The sequence below is a fragment of the Anabrus simplex genome, chromosome 1 (assembly GCF_040414725.1).
Source record: "Anabrus simplex isolate iqAnaSimp1 chromosome 1, ASM4041472v1, whole genome shotgun sequence".
NCBI classification, from domain to species: domain Eukaryota; kingdom Metazoa; phylum Arthropoda; class Insecta; order Orthoptera; family Tettigoniidae; genus Anabrus; species Anabrus simplex.
This window is the reverse complement of record NC_090265.1, coordinates 856,614,007-856,636,835: the sequence shown is the minus strand read 5'-3', so window position 1 is coordinate 856,636,835 and position 22,829 is coordinate 856,614,007. Positions and strand designations below refer to the sequence as shown.

General features: G+C 37.6%; 1 protein-coding gene across 1 annotated transcript; it reads right to left on the bottom strand.

Moving 5' to 3' along the window:
- Positions 1–743: 743 nt before the first annotated feature.
- LOC137496929 (uncharacterized) lies at positions 744–20,535 on the bottom strand. Its single transcript, XM_068225018.1, has 2 exons — positions 19,269–20,535; positions 744–1,288 (listed from the first exon to the last, which is right to left on the bottom strand). Exon 1 carries the CDS (start codon positions 20,533–20,535, stop codon positions 19,330–19,332), a length of 1,206 nt encoding a protein of 401 aa, XP_068081119.1. The 3' UTR covers positions 744–1,288; positions 19,269–19,329.
- Positions 20,536–22,829: the final 2,294 nt, after the last annotated feature.

Here is a 22,829-nt window from a genome sequence, read left to right as displayed (position 1 = left end):
CAGTATTCGGCTGTCACCGAACTGACACAAGAACTGAAGCGCACAGATACACGAAACACACTCCAAACATATACTATAATCCATTAGGTCACTGATGACTACGTATCTGTGTCACTGCTTTACCTCCGACTGACTGACTGACCAACTGTGGCCTCACTCTCCATATGAATATCCATCAACCAAGACTCCTTCCAACTGACTACAACACTTCGTTGTTCGAGGCTGTCCATCCAACTGACTAACCACTATAGGATCCTGCTCTTTATATAGACACTAGTTGTCATATGGTATAACACCCACGTCATAGTTAAAAACAGTCCATGATACCACTCACACCCAGCTCCCAAGTGTTACAGATTGTGTTGAAATAGCTTGAGGCAAACTAGGAACTCTCTAAATTATCTCATGCTTCTAAATGCATAAAATGACAGAGCAATGACTCGACAGTTATGGTAACAGTATTGCACCATGTGTTGTAATGTCTTAAAGTTGTTTTACAAATAAATACATATCTATACTACTGTAATATACAAAGAGGTAAAGTTTGTTTGTATGTAATGGGTAATCTCAGGAACTACTGCACCAATTCTAAAAATGATTTTACTAATGTAAATATTCATTATACCTGAGGGACATCGGCTGTATTTCATTTTCAAAACAATTTTAGGGGGGGGGGGGGCACGGATGGAGATACAAACATACTACACATAAAATAAATACAAAATTTTAATCCACCTTCTCAATACTTAACAATCATGCGATGTTTACAAAAACATTACAATGTGCTATTACAAGGTACTAGTTTCGGTCCTATAAGGACCATCATCAGCCTAGCCAAGATACATAAATGTATACCATAGTCCTAAAACAGAGTTATGCGGTGAGATGAAAGATGGGGATGTGGTGGAATGATATACATATAAAATGGTGAAAATATGAACTGTTGTAGATGTAGCAAAGTTATATTGAACAATGACAAGTAAAATATTTTGGTATATGTCTCGTAAAATTACAATATTAATCAACAATTATCTCAGAATTGAATAAAATAATCTCTAGTTGACGAATAGTCCAAGGTTGCACATTTAAAATTGGGTTATGTCGGATTCTGTTTCTGTTAAGTTCTAGAAGATATGAAGTTCAACATTGGCGCAGAGGGAATTATTTTGTCCAATAAATCCACAACAGAGTTTAAATGTTGACAAAACTGTTGGACATATCTTGTGGTAGATTGAAAACTTGCTGTGTTACAAAGGAGCAATCCCAATTCAATAGGAACCAAATGAACCTGGACAAAAGAAAGTTTGAGTTAATGCAAGAAAAAATTGAATGAGGGGACGAGACTGGCGAAACCAAATGAACCTGGACAAAAGAAAGTTTGAGTTAATGCAAGAAAAAATTGAATGAGGGGACGAGACTGGCGAAAAAAGAACAAACATTGAGAGCTCACCTTGCGCAATGTGAAACACGCTTGCCAGTTGAGTGCAACTAACAGAGTGAGAGCAGCGTAAAGCAGAAGGGAAGGAAGTTAGTGAGGGGAGGAGCATAGAATGACGTAAGTGGGGAGGGGTGGGGAAATGGGAAGTGGCTTAAGGCGAGGTAGGCAGGAGGAAAGATGGTGACGTTTGTGTTGGCGGGGGACCTTTAATTGACTTAAAGAAAGAATTTTGGTGTACTGACTTGCTTTTCCTGAAATAAGTGTTGAAAAGATCAAATAAAATATTAGGTTTCTCGGTTATTTAATTGAAATTGTAGTTAGCGTTAAAGTATTGGTCCAAATGTATATAAAAATTCTTGATTATATTAAGTAGAGGGCCTTTATTAGCTATTTTGAGGATATCCATGTCTAATTCGATGTTTGTAAATTTATGATTATAGTCGACCATATGTTGGCCAATAGCCGAAAATTTGTTATATTTGACTGCATTGAAGTGTTCTGAGTATCTTATATTAAAGCTTCTACCGGTTTGCCCTACATAAGAAATATTAGAACAGGAGTTACATTTAAGCCTGTAAACACCTGACTTTTGCGTACTTATTAATTTTATTAATGTGTGATGTATTATGTAGAATGTGTGTATTGTTGCTGTTGGTTTTAAAAGCTATTTTTACGCCTTTTTTCTTTAAAATATTAGTGATTTTATGAATTTCGTTGGTGTACGTGAAAGTAGAGAAGGATCCGTATTTAGGTAGTTCTTTTTTAAGTGTGGTTTTGGGACGGAATTTATGTTTGTTGATAAAACTTTCTATGAAATGGCTGCTGAAGCCATTGAATCTTGCTATGCTACGGATAGTATTAAGTTCAATATAAAGATCTTTCTTAGTCATGGGTACATTGAATGTTCTGTGAACAAGGCTGTTATATGTTGCTTTTTTGTGAGGGTGGGGGTGAGCTGAATCTTGTTGAATTGTAACAGCCGATTGGGTGGGTTTTCTATAAATTTTATAGGTTAAAGATTCCGGATGTCTAATAATGGTAAGGTCTAGAAAATTGATCTTTTGATCTGTTTCTGACTCCAAGGTAAATTTAATATGAGAGTCAATGTTGTTTAGAGCTTGAAGAGTGGTATGGGCGTCATCTAAGTTCTCATTTATAACTACCAAGACATCATCGACATACCTAGCCCAAAAGAGGATATTATCAAAATTGTTGTTGATTTTAGTGTTTTCAAGAAAGTCCAGATATAAATTTCTGTGAGGATACCTGAGGCCGGTGAACCCATTGCCAGGCTGTTCTGTTGGTAGATGGTGCCATTAAACGTGAAAAAGTTATTGTTTACAACCAATTTAAGCAACGTGATAAAATCTTGAATTGCTAATTTACTCAAGTGACTATTTTTATTTAGGTTATTTTCAATGATGGGAATTAATTTGTAAATTTGGATGCTGGGGTACATGTTTACAATATTTATTTATTTATTTTTGCTAGGGGCTTTACGTCGCACCGACACAGATAGGTCTTATGGCGACGATGGGATAGGAAAGGCCTAGGAGTTGGAAGGAAGCGGCCGTGGCCTTAAGTAAGGTACAGCCCCAGCATTTGCCTGGTGTAAAATGAGAAACCACGGAAAACCATCTTCAGGGCTGCCGGTAGTGGGATTCGAACCTACTATCTCCCGGATGCAAGCTCACAGCCGCGAGCCTGTACGCGCACGGCCAATGTTTACAATATCAAAAGAGTGAAGTGAGTAGTTAGGTTGCATGCTGAAGTTGTTTAATTTGTCTGTTAATTCATATGTGTTTTTAATGGACTTCTTAGATAAGAATTGTTAGTTCATAACCTTGAATAAAAATACTAGGCTAATATAGGCAAAATATTGAATTTGTTGTAAAAGACAAGACAAAACTCAATTTAAGCCCCTTGACGCAAAGAACAAAACTCTGTAAGCCCTATGGGCCCGAAAACCATGTTTTAAGGCCCTAAAACCAACCCTTTTGGTGATATTGACACCACACTACCCCTGCTGCAGGGTGTGTGTTTAATTTGTAAATACATGTAAATAAAATAATTGTACCAACTGACAGGATGTAAAAATTTACGAGTGAATACGAGTGTAGTAGATTAAAATGCAAGTCATACTAGAGAATATGTCATCCAAACAGCTCAAAGACGAACTTACCAAGATCAATCTCCCGACGAACGGGAAGAAGAAATCGCTACAGGCGCGACTACGGGAAGATCTCGTGGAAAGAGGAGAAGATCCTGAAAAGTTTTTCATCGAAGTCAACGAAGGTGCCGACGAAACATCGGAAGATGAGGTAAATATTCCCAAAATGTGGTCTAACATAATGACTATGATCCAGGCACTCGATGATAAAATCTCAGACGTTGATTCACAAATTAAATCCACCATAATGGAACAGAATGACAAAATTTCAGGCAAAAGTTCAGAAGAAATTTCTCAAGCTAACTCAGTTTTAACCAGATACATATCACAAGTGTACACACAGGTCTACAATGCAGAACAGAGCCTAGAATAAAAAATTTCAACCGTAAATTACAAAATTTCATTGCAAATTAGAGACGTCACCGATCAATTAACGCAGCAGATATTGGACATCATGTCATAACTGGGACAGATTGACCAGATCGATTGTAGAGTAAGCCAGCTGGAAGGGAATATCTTGGACCTCAAGGAGGGGGTGGAAATCCAGGTTTCCGGCATAAAACAACAGGTTGAGGGGAGGATTTCTAACATCGAGGAAAATCTCAGGAATCGTATTTCTGCTGTTGAAGGAAGGATAGAAAACTGGATTTCGACCATCGAGGGAGATGTGCAGAACATAAGGGAAAGCATCCTTCATGCAGTAGGAGATAGATTGACTCAAACAGAACATATCGCCACACCTCTACCAGCAGTACAGGACACCTAGACCCAAAGGTGATTATAGAGAGTCTTCCAGAATTCCACGGGTGACTGGAGGAGAACCCAACTAGCTTCATCGAGGGATCGGTTCAACCTATTAGGAAAGACTAATTTACCAAAGCACATCTTCGTGCAACTCATCACACCGCGATTAAAGGGGCAAGCTACTACTTGAAGGGTTTAAATCTAAACTGGACGGACTTCAAGGGGAATTCCTCACGAGTTTAATTCTGAAGGGGTGAAGAGCTCCGTGAAAAGGAAGCTACTGACTGAGGCACAACCGGCTGGCATGAGAGCTAGCGCCTTTGTCCTACAAAAGTACCAACTCTTCAAGCATCTGCATCCGGAAGGAAGCGAAAACTAGATCTAACCAGATATCACAGAGCTACTCCACGATACGATTACTACCAGATTACTACCGCCTAATAAGTCTCACCACCTTCTCGGAAGGGTAGTGCGAGCAGTGGACGGGGTAACCTATTCCATCCACGGACAGACTAACCTAACCGCTAAATGCATGAACATGCCTATTGTAATTGATGTTGCAGTGATTCAGAACCTGATACCTGACATCATATTAGGTCACGACTTTTTAATGGAACATAAGGTGATCCTAGACTACGCAGATTATGAAGTCTTTTTGGGAAAAGTCAGACATCTGAGGGTCGCCTGGCACGATGGAAATCTCTGGACTCACAAGGGTACAGAAGTTGAGGTAAACCTGAGAGATACCCAGTTAACACATCTTCAACCGAGTGAAGAAGAGGAGCTGAGACATACCTTAAAGAACTTTCCGGAAGTCATCACCAATAAAATAGGATGGACTACCATGGTAACGCACACCATTGAATGCAGCACTTCCTCACCTATCAAGCAACGTCCATATCCAATCAACCCGGATAAACACAACTTCATCATCCAGAAGATTCAAGAGATGGAAGGGCAAGGTCTCATTGAACCCTCTACATCCTGTTGGGCTTCACCTATCGTCCTATCGAAGAAGAATGGGGCCGTGCATGGACTTTCGCAGGTTGAACGAGAAGACTGTTAGTGATGCCTATCCCCTGCCTGACCTGAAAGACTCGCTGAAACAAGTGGGTCTAAGATTTTCAGCACGCTGGATTTCAACTCCGGATACTGGCAAGAGGAGGTTGAGGAAAGTTCTAGACCACTGACCGCTTTCATGACACCGAGAGGATTGTACCAGTTTGCAGTAATGCCCTTTGGATTGAAGAATGCTTCTCCCACCTTCATGCGACTGATGGATAAGGAATTATCACGATATGTTGGAGATTTTTGCCAAGTGTATCTCAAGACCCAGGGTTTCACACAGGTCTCGCACCTAAGTGGGTTGGTCCCATTGAGGTGGATAAACAGCTGGGCTATGGGGTCTACTTACTGAAGACCAACCCTCCTGTCAAGGTCCACGCATCGGAGTTGTGGTGAGTCATCCAACCGCTGCGCATACAGAGTAAGCCTGGAGGATAGGCTACTAATGACACAGCATCATCTGGTCATCGTGAGGAGAACACATTGACTATTATTGAGGAAGAGGCTGGCAGCGAGGCAACCCCGACCCCTGACAATACCAAATCATTTCTTCCTGTAATGACTTTGGTACACAAACTTTAAATTGACCAGAATGACACTCCTTTGACAGGAAACCACTCCTTAGTTTGTACTCATGTTTACTTTCCTTCACTTCAACATGTGCCTCCTTATCTCTTAGCAAGGTCAGGATAGCATACATCTCATCCTTCCTCTCTTGTTCCAACCTGTTGTGACGTAACCAATCCCATTCTGTCATGTTGTCAGTTACACTACCCACACATACCAGTATTCCTTCTGTTATCTCTACATACCTGGACTCCGTATTGCCTGATAGATTCCTACTGAGAAAATCGGCCAAGACAACCCTTAATGTGTCGAATAGTAAAGTCATATTCACTGATAGTCAAAATCCACCTTGTCATTCTTTTACTTGTCTTAATAAATACCAATGCCTGGTGATCTGTCCATATCTCAAACTTGTTTCCTAATACATACATTCTAAACTCAACAAATAAATAATGGCTAAGAACTCAATTCTCATAATGGTATACCTCTTTTCTGTCAAGCTGAGTCCCTGACTCGACAAGGAAACAATACCCAAATTTTCTTCATCATCCCTCTGGCACAAACATCCGGAAATACCCTTTTCTGATGCATCGGTCATGAGTATGATCTCACGATAAGGCATAGGGTATTTTAACATAATTGCATCATTAAAACCTTTCTTCAGCCTAAGAAATGCCTCATCATGTTCAACCGTCCACTTCCATTTAGCTCCACCTTTCAATAATCCTCTAAATGGCTCTAACAACACTGCATATTGAATAATGAAACATCTAAAATAATTGCAAACCCCTAAAAATGATTTTAACTGTGTAACGTTACGTGGAGTACTTGTGTTGTTAATCTTCTCTAATCTCGTTTGTTCTGGTTTTAACCCCTGTGCAGATACAGTGTGCCCCAAAAATGTAATCTGTTGTTTGTACAATGTCGACTTGCCCAGTTTTAATGTGAAGGCCCCTCTAATCTTCTGTAAAACTACATCCAAATGTTCCTTGTGTTCCTCAAAAGTGCGGGATGCTATTACCACGTCATCAATGTACATAGTTACAAAATCCCCTGTGTCCCGACCTAAAACTCTAGACATAGCATGAATCAACGCTGTGGAAGATGTCTTTGTTCCAAATGGAATCCTAGCAAATTGATACAAACAGTTCTTATATGCAAAGGCTGTGAGAGGTCTATCCTCTTTTCCGAGAGGAATGTACTAAAGTGAAGAAGATAAATCCATGATGGAAAACCATTTTTTTCCTTCAAAATGCTGAATAAGTTCTTCCACTGTTTCAGGTCTCTGTTGATCTGCCTCAATTCTCTGATTCACCAGCCTGGCACCCATACATAACCTTACAGACCCATCCTTCTTGGCAACAACAATTAAAGGATTAATACTATGGCTACAAGATGGTTCAATTATTCTGTAATCCAGCATAACGTTTGTTCGTCGACGGCACTAGTATATTTGAGTAGAATGGGGTACTTATGTCCAAAAAATGATGGTCATGTACTACAAATTTGCCTTCATATATGTGTGTTCTTCCTGGCTTATCCCTAAATACATCTCGATACTCTACTAACATCGAACACAATTGATCTTCCTGTAATTGACTCAAATTACTTCTCATCACTGCCTCATACAGACTGTCCCTCAGATTCTGTCATATGGACACGTGACACACATCAAAACAGTTCCTCTCACTAGGAACTTCATTCACCTCTCTTATATCTTTAATAGAACACACGTTACCAACACCTACCTCAGACCCATCATATTTTACACATACCGAGGACAAACAAACACTACCTGAATCAAAGTCTAATCTAGCCCCATGATTTGTAAGCCAATCAGCTCCTAAAATAACTGAATACACAAGGTTTGGTACAAGGCATGGCTGGAAGTTACATTCATCTTCAATCATGGTTGGTACCGCTATCAGTTTATTGAATCTCTATGACTTACTACCAACAGCTGTTTTCCCTCACGGGAATTTCCGTTATATCCTGATTTTCTTTCAGAACTTCCTCGTGAAGCTTGAAGCTAATGCATGTCCTTTCACTACCAGAATCTAATAGTACCTTCACTTTCCTTCTCCATATCATAATCTCTATCATCGGTGTAACTACCTCACTACTTATATTCTCAGTATTATAAGTACTTACATCACTTACCAGACCACTTCTTATGTCTAAATTTATGCTACTATTAATTACTTTACTATCTATGACTATATCGTTACTTAAAACATTTGACTTACAATTACTTAGGTCACAATCACGTCGTTCTCTTAAATCTACTTTCACTACACAATTACATACACTATCTACCTGTTTTTGACTGCTCATACCTTCGGACTGTCCACGTGACCTACTTATCCAGTCCGCTGAGAGTTTAAAGTGCTCTGGCTTGATGATGACTCCTGAATAACATTCAAATTAGGCCTATTATTATCTATCTGACTATTCTGTTCTGAATTTCTCACATAATTAACATTCTCACGCCTCTCATCTCCAGATTGCCTCTGGTAACTCTGCTGACCCCTATCATTATTGAAATTTCTATTAGTCCTCGGCTGATCATAATTATTACCCCTCTGATAATTTTCTGACCTGTTTCCCCCTCCCTCTACTCGTCTATTTTGTGGTCAACTACCACCTGTGCTAGTATTCAGAGCCTCAAAACTGTCTAATAATACCTCCATTTATTTAATAGTACTGCCTTTTTGCATACAGGCAGCTTCCCTAATCCATACCTGCCAACTTTCCCGATTTAGGCGGGAGACTCCCGATTTTCGACAGTTCTTCCCGCCTCCCGATTATTCTATCTTTTCTCCCGATTTTAGCTTATTTGTTGGTGAACTTTAAACATTTGTTTTAAAATCCTGCCATTTCAGCTTTTTTACGCCAGTGGCCAGAAGTCCTTCGCTCATTGGCCGCTTTCAAACGAAATATCGAAGTTTATTAATGCGAGAAATGTGCGCGAATGTGCGATGTTTATTGAAACCTGTATATCGATTGTCAATCTCTCGTTCTCGCGTGCTGTGTTCGTGTTCGTTCACGTCAGTCTAGTCGATTCCGTCCTCTTTGGTCAATTCTAGAGACTAATCACTTTCTTAGTAATTTAGTGACATAATTTCAAATGATAACGACTAGTGACTTTTCTAGAGATTTTAGGAGCCATTTGGAGACAATTGACTAATTTTAATTTATCTCAGTATAAATAAAATGTTTTGTCTGTACATTGCTCAGAATTTAAAAATAATATTTCCGTACCGGTCGTGGTCATAGTAACAAGGGGAAATACAAGTTTTAATTTTCCGTAATGTCTGTCAGTATGTATGTATGTATGTACGCAGGCTCATCACGAGAAAACGGCTGAAGAGAATGTAAAGAAAATCGGTATATAACGTCGGGGAATAAGGCGCTACAACCTAGGCCATAAATAATTTTATTCACGCTGAGTGAAATGGTAGTTTAGGGGAAGGCCTAAAATTTAATTCTCAAATATTTGTTTTTATTGGCCCTGGTGATAAATACTACGTAACTAAAGTTATATATTATTACATTTCCTATCATTTATAACTTATACATTTTGACTGTACTGGCTGTGATAACAGAGATATTCAAGAATTAGTTTTTTTTCTTTTGCTAAGTCCATATCAGCGCCAAGGTACGAGAAAATGGGTGAACAGAATTTTATGTAAAGTCAGGGAATAAGGAACTACAGTCTATGCTATAAATAATTTTATTCACTCTGTTTGAAATGGTAGTTTAGGGGAAGGTGCCAAAAATTTAATTTTTAATTACCTATCTTAGTGGTCATATTGAAAAGTACTACATAACAAAAGTTACAGAGAATGCAATTTCCTAATATTTGTCTTATTCAGTTTTGCAAGAGACAATTCTCATGATTGATTCGTATTGAAACTGACTTACGCATATTATCACAAAAATAATTTATTCTATTATCACCACCTATTCAATACAAGCTACGTGCTACGTGGATGAAATCTACATAATACTATATACACTTCTGAGGGACATTTTTCGCCCCTTGTTAAGGGCATCATCAACCTTTGGGTAACCTTAAGTTCAAATGTCTGAAATATTATCTATTCATACATGGATTAATGTGTAACATACTTTTCATTGTAATCCATGTATGAATAGATAATGTTTCAGACATTTGACCTTAAGGTTACGTACAGGCTGATAATGCCGTTAACAAGGGGCGAAACATGTCCCTGAGAAGTGTATATAGTGTTATATAGATTTCATCCACGTAGCACTTGGCTTGTATTGAAAAGGTGGTAATAATAGAATAAATTATTTTTGTGATAATTTGCTTATTCAGTTTTACCGCTCCGACTACAATAATATTGGTGGTGATGGTGATTTAATTTTGAAGATTATAAGAATGAGGAAAGTCATGAAGGAACGATCACTTGAATAATAACACAAGAGGGAGTCATGAAAGAAAGGACGACTCACTTTACATTAGATGATCTAATATCACAGATTTGGAAGAAAACTAAATGTGAAGACCTCCAATATAGAAAGCTCATAAAATTGATAAAAAATAACATTACATTGACCATTGTTGTGATGTGCTTTGTGTATTCTGCTGCCATTTATCTACGATAGACGGGATTACTGCTGCGTTTCAAGTATAACAGCCTGCCTGAATACTGGCGGGAAGAAGCTGGGGAGTGGGGAGTTAGATCTCTCTTCTTTAGCATGCCATTCTCTGGTTCATAAATTTTCTGATACTACTGGTACGTAACACACTAGATCATCATAGTATTCCAGCTATTCGATCCCTACTCTGAGGTAGTAATTTGAATGAGCAGTGTGCACACTTAAAGAGAATAATTACACAGGAGTGTTCGCGGCTGTCTGCAGCCTGGTCATTCTAGCTCTGAAACTTTGAATTGTTAGATTGACACCATAGTTCTTTTCGCTAAAAGTGAGAAAATGTGCTGTTTTCATTTTATTGAATATGTCGTATGAAAGCATTGCTTTTAATCGCGACATTCATACTGGCGTCGTCGTAATGACATGTTGACTTCAGTTGGGAAAACTATAAGGACAGTCTTTCTGAGAATTCCGTAGCGAAGCATGGGTACATCAGCTAGTTATTTGATCCAAATAGCATTGCACTTCGCATAATTGCGCGAGCGCTTGATGCAATATATTAATCTATGCATTTGCTAAGTAATGGCATCTACGTGCATGACTGATTCACACATGTGGTAGGCTTATCAGAGAGCGATCATCCCACTTACGTACTTCGTGTGAGGGAATAGAGATGTGTAATTTTTAGCCTTGTAGCCTCGTATAGCAACAGTCGGGCTTTGAGACAATAAGTGTTATAAATATATCGTAGTATTGTGTTGCGCACGACGTGTAGAATAAGCAATTTTGACCAATTGTATCTCCTGATTTCTCCTGATTTTTCCTGATTTTCAAATCAAAATCTCCTGATTTTTGGATTTGTAAAGTTGGCAGGTATGTTATCCTATCAGAACAATGTTTTAACATAATCCTTATGATATCAACTTCTGCCCCTATGCTATTAAGGTTTTTCCATATGAGCACGTGTGCCAGAAAATATTCAGTCATAGACACTCCCTCCTGTTTTCTATATTTACCAAACATAATACTTTCTCTTTCACGACCTTGTACATTTTCATCCCAAAAATTGTCAATGAACTTCTCTTTAAATTCTCCTAAATTTTACATATTATTATGGTACACTTGAAACCATGTTTTACTTTCTTCGATGAAAGCATTTGACAAACTCCAACATGCATTCCCATATGATAATATTATCCCTCAACTTACTTGCAAATCTTTTCTCGACTAATTTTACAAATTCCATAGGACTGAACTGTTTACCAGAAAACTTAAGCAACTCTTGGTCCCTACTGAATGAACCACTTGTTACTACCACTTCTCTTGCAGTCTGACCTTCTCTAATTTCTTGCTGTAGTACTCTGTGGCAATTCATTACTTTTCCTTCTGCTACTCTCTCAGCATTCTCTTTTATTATTTTCAGTTCTTCCTGTAATTTTTCTTCTTCCTCTGTCACCTTCTGTGTCAAAGTTTCCTGTTTGTTCTGTAGTTCACTGACCCACCCAAGCCTACGGAGTGGCCTCCACGGTATGCACTAGCCATGCGTCTTTGTGGGTGTGCCATTTACCAATTGATGAGCCCAACTTAGCACACGGGGGTGAAACGCTGGCAGCCAGAAATGAGTTAGCTGGAAAATTTATAATGTCCAATAATGGACCATTTATATTGGTGTGGTAAAGCAACTTGTAAAAAAAGTGTTCTATTTTGCTATTTGACTGTTTACTACTATTTTTGCTACTACTACTAATTTGTTCCATTCTGGACACCACCAAATTAAAAAGTTGTAGGTCCATCCCCCCTGACACTTCCTTTTGAGTTTCAGGGTGCTTCTCAACTTCTGCACTTTCGTGACTTACTTCAGAAACTTTCATCATGTTCACCAGCTCCCTATTCTCCACCTTAGCTTGGATGTTCGTAGAAGCAAAAGTTCCTCGTCACGTGACTTGCTATAGTATTCTTGTCCATCTTTGGTTCTCTAGTAATAGCATGCGATCTCAAACTGATTTCCCTTTTCAAATCCCTTGGCATGTAACACAAAATTACACTCCTCACATTTACCGGTTATAATTCCGTTGGCTTAGATGTGCATATTCTTCCCAAAATCAACCTAGGGTATACTGTCATTCAGAACAAGTTCTGAATTATTCGAGCTCCACGTTGTGGTGACACTTTGCGCTTGCTCACTAATTTAAAATGAAGCAGAATTAAAATATTCATGAAATAAAATACTCAATCATCAGATTACGTACTCTCACTTACTACTTACCCGATTACTTAACACATACAATCGGACTACGTACTCTCACTTAGTACTTACCTGATTGCTTACACATACAATTGTTGATGGGTGCCAGCTTCAAATAAATGTAATGATAATACAATGAGAATCTTGATAATCTAGGGTGTAGGTTAATAAGCTTACTTTGACAGCATAACGTACAGGTTCTGGGAAAAGGACATTGTCGTTTGGTTTCCCAACTAAAGTTTGAGGTTATCTGATTTACCATTGAAATAAAACAATTAATTGTATTTGATACTAAACAAAATATATTCTTTAAATTTATAATTTAAAGGCGAGATTTGCTGCGATAATTTACATGATACTATAAAACTCTGAAATTACAACTGAAAGATACTCTTAGGCATTAAATTTGAAATCCTCTTGACCGGACATTTAAAAGTTGTACAAGAAATTTATCCCTCACTGTTTCACTTAACAGTACCTTGAACACTTGGAGTGTTATTATGATGTATTCCTTTGAGTTTGTATCAGGTGTAGGTATCTCAAACCTAATTTGGTGAAGTATCCTTTTAGTTCCACAAACAAGATATAGCATAGCTTGAAAATATATTCTCACTTCACAATCAACTTTACAATTAATTCACGGATAACTGTTAGTCTGTATTATGATGACTCAATATTTGGATGTCACTGAACTGACACAAGAACTCAACCGAACAGATACACGAAACACACTCTGAACATACACTATAATCCCTTTGGTCACAGACGACTACGTATCCATGTCACTGCTCTACCTCCAACTGACTGACTGACTGACCAACTGTGGCCTTACTCTCTATATGACTATCAATCGACAAAGATTCCTTCCAACTGACTACAACCATCGCTCGAGGCTGTCCATCCAACTGACTAACCGCTATAAGATCCTGCTCTTTATATAGACACTAGTTGTCACATGGTATTACTCCCATGTCATAGTTATAAACAGTCCATGATACCACTCACACCCAGATCATAAGTGTTACAGATTGTGTTGAAATAACTTGAGGCAAACTAGGAACTCTCTAAATTATCTCATACTTCTAAATGCATACAATGACAGGACGATGACTCTACAGTTATGGTAACAGTATTGCAAGATGTGCTGTAATGTCTTAAAGTTGTTTTAAAAATTTCATGATTGTTCCATACTGAATAGAGAAATATACAATATTAAATAGAAGGAAGGTTCCACCTTTTCAATACTCTGTTATTAAGTTGAACCAAATAGAAGTTACAACCTGTTAATTTGAGACTGGTTTCAACACATTTGGAGTGTCATCATCAGTCAATTGGCAAAGCAGAGCAAAAATTATATCGTATAAAGTTCTAAAAACACATAATACAATGATCACAGTCAAAAATAATACGTAGAAAAAATAACAGTATTTCATGCCGAAGCTATTCCAGTTGATGTTCATAACACAATGATCACAGTCAATAGTAAAAAGATCAGTACTTTTTTTTTTTTGCTAGGGGCTTTACGTCGCACCGACCCAGATAGGTCTTATGGCGACGATGGGATAGGAAAGGCCTAGGAGTTGGAAGGAAGTGGCCTTGACCTTAATTAAGGCACAGCTTCAGCATTTGCCTGGTGTGAAAATGGAAAACCACAAAAAACCATCTTCAGGGCTGCCGACAGTGGGATTCGAACCCACTATCTCCCAGATGCAAGCTCACAGCCGTGCGCAGCACTATTTGTACAAGAAATTTATCCCTCACTTTTTCACTTAACAGTACCTGGAACACTTTGAGTGTTATTATGACGTATTCCCTTTGAGTTGGCATCAGGTGTAGGTATCCACAACGTCCCCATGATCCTCCTTATTTTCCCCCTCCCCTCCTTTTTTCCTCCCACCCTCTAATAAGCGCTCATTATTCCCCACCTTTTCTTTATTTATCATCTCCCATACTTTTATCAATCACCATGGCAAGCTGTTCGATTTGAGCCTCATATTGTAATTCTTTTAAATTTTCTTCCTATTTTTAAAATATTTTTATTTGATTTTATTCTTTTTTAATAATTCAAATTCTTTTTAAAATGTATATATCTGCTTCGAATTGTTGATATTAAGTCCTACACTGTATTCTTAAGACTTAAATTACATCGCTTTCCACTCTTCGGCTGAAAAAAACAAATGCCTACAAGACCTTGCCTAGCAACAACTGCATATCACAAGTGCAATTTCATAACAAGTTATTCTTCAATTTTTCATCTTAGAACAAGTCCTTTAACTCGTTATTGACCTTTAATACAAGGTCTTCATAATATGTGAATGCAGCGCAACAAGATTATACAAGACATGCTTATGAAATTCAACTGGAATTATTTTTGCACAAAATAGTGTTGATCTTTTTACTCTTTTGTCTGTGATCATTGTGTTATGAACATCAACTGGAATTGCTTTGGCATGATAGTGTTATTTATTCTACATACTCTTTTTGATTGTGATCATTGTATTACAGTATGTGTTTTTAGAACTTTATGGTTTAGTTTTTGCTCTGCTTTGCTAATTGGCTGATGATGACATTTCAATTGTGTTGAAACCAGTCCCAAATGAACAGGTTAAAATATATAAAGTATTGAAAAGGTGGATCCTTCCTTCTATTTAATATTGTATATTAAAGTTGTTTCACAAATAAATACATCTATATATATAAAATAAGAGTTTTGTCTGTACATTGCTCAGAATTTGAAAAGAATGGTATTTCTGTATCGGTCATGTCCACAGTAACAAGAAAATGAATTTTTTACTTTTCCGTAATTTCTGTCTGTCTGTCTGTCTGTCTGTCTGTCTGTCTGTCTGTCTGTCTGTCTGTCCGTCTGTCTGTATGTATGTATGTACACGCATCACGAGAAAACGGCTGAAGAGAATTTTATGAAAATCGGAATGTAAAGTTGGGTGATGAACCGCTACAATCTAGGCTATAAATTATTTTAATCATGCTGAGTGAAATGGTAGTTGAGGGGAAGGCCTGAAATTTAATTCTCAAATATTTATGTTATTAGTGGTCGTGTCTTAATGAAAATCGCTAGACAAAGATGGAAAATAAGTCGCTACAATATAGGCTACACACGCTGAGAAAAATGGTAGTTTAGGGGAAGGCATAAAAAATTTAATTGTCAAATATTTATTTTATTAGTGGTCGTATCTTCACGACAATTGGTATGCAACGTCGGGAAGGCCTAAAATTTAATTGTCAAATATTTATTTTATTAGTGGTTGTATCTTCACGAAAATTGGTATGCAAAGTCGGGGAATAGGTCGCTATAATCTAGGCTATCAATAATGTTATTCGCACTGAGTGAAATGGTAGTTTAGGGGAAGGCCTGAAATGTAATCTATATATATAAAATAAGAGTTTTGTCTGTACATTGCTCAGAATTCTGTGCCGGTAATGTCCACAGTGACAACGAAATGCATTTTTTACTTTTCCGTAATTTCTGTCTGTCTGTCTGTCTGTCTGTCTGTATGTATGTATGTACACGCATCACGATAAAACGGCTGAAGAGAATTTAATGAAAATCGGTATGTAATGACCACTGCAATCTAGGCTACAAATTATTTTATTCACGCTGAGTGAAATGGTAGTTTAGGGGAAGGTCTGAAATGTAATTCTCAAATAAGTTATTTATGTTATTAGTGGTCGTATCGATAAATACTACATAACTAACCTAACTTTAGTTATGTCGTAAGTTAGTAGTAGTTATGTAAGAAGTTATTAAATTTCCAATCATTTATGTCTTATACATTGTTACCGTACCGCATATAATCAGAGATATTCATGAATTTGGATTTTTGTTACTAAGTCCATATCAGCGCCGAGTCACGAGAAAATGGGTAAACAGAATTTAGTGAAAATCGGTATGTAAAGTCTGAGAATAAGGAACTACAGTCTACGTTATAAATAATTTTGTAAGACACCCTAATATCACAGAGTCGAAAGAAAACTAATGTGAAGGCCTGCAATATAGAAAGCTCATAAACTTTATCAACAATAACACTACATTGACCATTGTTTGTTGTGATGTGCTTTTTGTCTTCTCTTTCCTCTCATCCCCGATAGATAGGATTACTGCAGCGTACCAAGGTTTTTTTAAATTTGCTTGACGTCGCACCAACACAGGTAGGTCTTATGGCGACGATGGGATAGGAAATGAATAGTGGTGTGAAGGAAGCGGCCTTGGCTTTAAGGTACAGCCTGGTGTGACTGGTGTGAAAATGGGAAACCAGAATACCATTTTTTTATTTATTTTTTTTGCTTAAAGTTGCACCGACACAGATATGTCTTATACAACGATGGGATAGGAAAGTTCTAGGAAGTGGAAGGAAGCGGCCGTGGCTTTAATTAAGGTACAGTCCCGGCATTTGCCTGGTGTGAAAATGGGAAACCACGGAGAACCATCGTCAGGGCTGCCGACAGTGGGGCTCGAACCCACCATCTCCCGAATACCATCTTCAGGGTTGCCAGCAGTGGGGTTCGAATCCACTATCTCCTGGATGCAATCTCACAGCTGCGCGCCCCTAACCACATGGCCAACTCGCCTGGTCGTACCGACTGTAACAGCCTGCCTGTATATTGGTGGGAAGTAGCTGGGGTGTAAGATAACTTTCTTCTTTAGCATGCCATTCCTCTGGTTCATACATTTTCTAATATACTGTATCTGGTACGTTACACACTGGTTCATCATAGTATTCGAGCTATACAATCCCTACTCTGAGCCACTAATTGGAATGAGTAGTGTGCATATTTAACAGAATAATGACAGAGGAGTGTTCACGGCAGTCAGCGACCTGGTTATTCCAGCTCTGGAACTTTGGACTCTTAGATCGGCACCGTAGTACTGTTCGTTGAAAGTGAGAAAGTGTGCGGTTTTTCATTTGATAGAGTATTTTATATCATAACATCGCTTTCAATCGCTACATTCCTACTGATGTTTTTGTAATGACGTATGTTGAATTCAGTTAGGAAAACCACTAAGTTGGTCTTTCTGAGAATCCTGTAGCGAAGCACGGGTACATCAGCTAGTATCCTATATAAAGCAGCAAATCTCTGTATACATAATCATAATGCTAACACACACACATAGTACATAATAAATGCAATAAAATGAATCAAGTGATAATCTATATACCATATATAAAAGAACATGTCCTGACTGACTGACTGACTGACTGACTGACTGAATGACTGACTGATTCATCATCACCTAGCCAAAACGACTGGACATAATGAAATGAAATTTTGAGGGCACATTTATATTACAATGTAGGTGCTCGCTAAGGGAGGATTTTTGGATATTCGTCGCTAAGGGGGTGAAAAGGTGGGTGAATTTTTAAAATGAGTGTAACTATATCTCAAAACTTTAAAAGTTTACCGATGTAAAAATTGGTATTTAGAATCTCCTTTAAAAATAAACAAGTATTTGTTTTTGTTTTCAAAAAATCCCACTAGGAGGGGTGAAAAAAGGGTTGAATGCCTTTAATGAGGATACTTATATCTCAGAAACTGAACATATTTACAGGTCTGAAAATGGTATTTGGAATCTCCTTTAAAAGTAAAGAAACACATATTTTTTGTTTTTGTAAAATCCAGTTAAACAGGAGTGACAAATGGGGTGAATTTTTTGAAAGACTATATCTACAGTATATCTCAGAAACGTACAATGTTACAGACGTAAAAATTGGTATTTGGAATCTCCTGTAAAAGTAAACATAGGTGATTTGTTTTTGGAAACTCCACTTAAGAGGAACTAAAAAGGGGGTGAAATTTTAAAATGAGCATGTCTACAGTATATCTCAAAAACTTAACATGTTGCAGAAGTGAAAAATGGTATTTTTTTTATCTCTATTAAAATAAAGAAAAATGTACTTTTTGTTTTTGGAAAAACCATTGAAAATGGGGTTGAATTCTTTTTATTAGGATACTGATATGTCAAAAACTGAAAATGTTGAAGGGGAGGTTGTACCTTGTATTACCACAATGTTAAATTGGTCAATTGCAGGTACATTTTTCTCGTGAACTGTTCATGATAATGTTATAAACTTTTAATAGCTGGTAGAGGGAGAGTTTATCTCCCTTGACCTATTTTTGTAGGTAAGTACCTTGTATAATGTAATTTTTAGAGAATTTTTTGCAACTTGTTAAATTAATTTCCAAAATATCCAAATATTTCAGTTTTATTAATTTATAATTTCTGAAATATTAAACCTTAACTCTTTAAGAAATGCATCAATAATGTTCATCCCATTATCTATATGATTTAAAAGTTTTATTGTTCTATGACAGTTAGTTCTTGAAAAAAATGAACTTAAAAATTAAAAATATAAAATATCAGAAAACAGGTTAAAATTTGAACATAGTTTGTTACTCACTTTAGAACATCCCTGCACCATATCCTGGGTCATCTGCATTTTCTTTATCCTCCCTGGTCCTTTAAGCATTCCTTGAGTGCATTCTTGGCTTCCTAGCTATCATAGTCACTTCATAATCTGCTTTCTTGACATGGACAGCATCCAACTCGGAACATGCCTTCACCATATTTTTCCCAGGTTTTATGCCTAACTTTCGAAGCAGCCTAACTCTACCAACATTGCCATCATTAAATGAAACAACTGCATCATAAACACCCAAATTCAATGTATCCTTAACTACAAATACTGTTTTAGGAATTCTAGACCATATTACACTCTTAAATAATTCATTTGGCTTCTGTATTTTACCATGCAAACATTTATGCAACAGGTTATGATCAGTCAAACTTCTAAAAACTGGCTTTATTACATTGCACACTTCAACAGGCAATGAGTGCCTATGACTATACTGTTCACCAGCTGCTAGAGCACAGTTGTATTTACACCATAAGGTTGGTCCTTTGGGGCACAAGGCATGACAAGACTCTGTGTCAGTTGATAGTTTATGAAAATAAATTGCCCAGATATTCTGCTTCATTTTCATCTCACTGTCACAGTTCCTTCTAATTGCCATACCAAAATAGTTCTGCAAACTGTCTATCTCCTTGTCTGTGAGTCTACCATTCCCAGATAGTGGTTTTCCATCTGGTAATTTTATGCCTTTCATATCTTTCCTCAACTTGCGAAGGCGGGTTCCCATTCTTTTCTGAACATGTTCAACACATTCCAGCTTTTCTGCACTGACATCTCGATATGGCTTTGCTTCTACCACACTCCTGAAGCTCTTACTGTCTCCATCCCCTAAATATTTTACATACCTTACTTCAAACATATCAACTGACCAGGAAAAAATGTTTACTGCACCTGCAGCTTCCATATTCCCACTGGGCCCTTCAAAATTTACACTACATTCAGAACTTTCTTTATGTAATTTAAGTTTTTCATTATCTTCTATAAATCTACACTTATGACAGTACTTACTCAGAACCTCTACATCTAGCACTTTGCCATTATCCATGCTTGTTACAGTTACTACACTATTCAGACTAGTATGCCCTCTACGCTGCCACGTCCCATCAACAACCACAGCAAGATCTGTAGAATTATCATTAATTTCAATTGCATCACGGACAGCAGCCTTCATAGAGGCAATAGCACAATGCTTAGCAGCTTCACATAATGTACCTGTATACTTCTGAAATTTTGTTGGGCCACTTGGGAGATTCATGAGTGCACATAGTGTCTTACCAGCTAATTCACCTTTACCTATAGTACGCAATCCATACACAAACCTAATATTAGTTTCATCCCCACTGTGAACCTTCCTACTGGTATGAAATGAATACTGAGCTTTACAGTTCCTGCATTTCAGAAATAGTTTACTAGCAAGTTCATATCTTGCAGTGGTATCTTCACAACAAAATAAACTGTCACTAACATGGCATACTTTACAAACCGCTTTCAAAGAAGTCCCCTTACGTCAATTTCATTGGACATTGACTTGCTGGAAATTTTTAACCCAACATGAGCAAACATTGTATCTGATCATCATTATCATAATCATCACAAGTGTTTTATTTGTCTTGTCAATTTTTGTTAAATCTTTTAGCTGAAGATGTTGCATATTTGGGACAAAACATGTTCTATTTAATATTATACTCGGAGATTAAGCTGGATTATGTTTTGTAAATAATAAACTAGCTATAAGAAACTGACAAGTATTGGAAGGTGGGAATCTCCTTGTAACATAACCTTAGTTGTGTTGAGCCAATACGGGACAAAATATGAGATTTATAAGCTGTAAATCTCAATGACCGAAAAGTTTCTTCGTTGGCAACTTCAACAGCCATAGCAGTATTTGGGGCTATGAACAAGAAAATGAGAGTGGTGAGAATGTTTTAGAATGGACTGAGGAACACCATCTGTCTCTTATCCATAATAGCAAGCTCCCTTCGTCTTTTAACAGTGGTAGATGGATGTGGGGTTATAATCCAGACTTAATATTTGTGAGCGAGAAGATAACACATCAGTGCGTTAAATCTGTATGTGCTCCTATTTCGAATACACAGCATCGCCCAATAATGTTTCAACTGGTAGCTGCCATTAGACCTCAAAAGGTCTACTTTAAAAGGAGATATAACTTTAAGAAAGCCAACTGGGAAAGATTCACCAACTTACTGGATGAGAAGATCAAATCACCCAATCCAATTCCAGAAGCATATCAACAGTTCAATAATATCATCCGGGAGTGCTCAAGAGCTACAATCCCTAAAGGATATAGAACAAACTACATACAAGGTCTAACTCAGGAAACCTCTGCCCTCCTGACAGAGTATCATAAACTATTTTTTTTTAAATCCTTTCAGCAATGACACCATCACAATGGGACAACAAGAATTTCTTCTATTTCTGAAGTAAAATGGGCAAAGTGGTTAAGGTTGATGGAAGAAATTGACATGGGTAGGAGTAGTCAAAAAGCTTGGCGATTACTTAGACGACTCAGGGCCGGTTCTACCATCTGCTGGTAAAGTGGCTGGCAGCTGCCCGGGAGGTAAACTACCTGGGGGTGTAAATCAGTTGGTACTTTGCCTTCGTGCAACCACCTCCGCGCAAGTGCTGGGTAGCTACCCGGAGCTAGACACCGATATACGGAGTTGGCTAGACTGATTTTCAGCGACTTCTCGCTTTCGAGTGTGGTGCTATCTATCGTCAGATGTATGAAGCTCATTTCGACTGTCTTATTTTCCTGTGCTTGCATCTGTTGATTATCATCAAAAAGCCTAAAAAGGGGAGTCTTACGAGTATGGACAATGATTTATGTCAAGCTTTCGTGATTTTAATCTATGAGCTTCAAAATCAATACCTAATTGGGATTAAAATCTCAAGATTACATTTTCTTACACCAGTTATAACCTGTCATGTAAGGCAGCGTTTTTGGAAAGAATTCTCATAGTAGATTTGTCAAGTCGCTCACTCCGTAATAGAAGGTACACAGGTTTTCATCGTCTTTCTAATTTACATTAAAAAATTTATTTTCGTTCCCTGCCGTTGTTCTTAACTATTTTTCACGGGCTTCCATATACGTATATACACCCACATTTCCTTACGGGCTTATTGCCTTTGAGCATTCTATCTGCAGGCTTCTGTGAATTGATTAAGTATCTCCACGATGCTCTATTTGCAATTAGCTCTGTGACCTCGTTTAGTTCCACATGCTTCCATTTCTTGATAATGCATTCCATTCTAATTTTTAACTTTATGAAGATAAAGTTGGAAGGTACTGTTAAAGAACTAATCAGGGTAAATATCCATCATAGGAAGAGGAATTCGGAAATGGAATAGTTTCCAATTTCTTTGAAATCATTTACGAGAAGACTAGGTAAACAACTGATAGGGAATCTGCTACCTGGGCGACAGTCCTATATGGTATATTAATCGTAACATCACCTTCTATAAGTAGCACGTATATGAAGCATTTTCCTAGTAGACATAATATTGTGATTAAACATTTCAATGAAATGT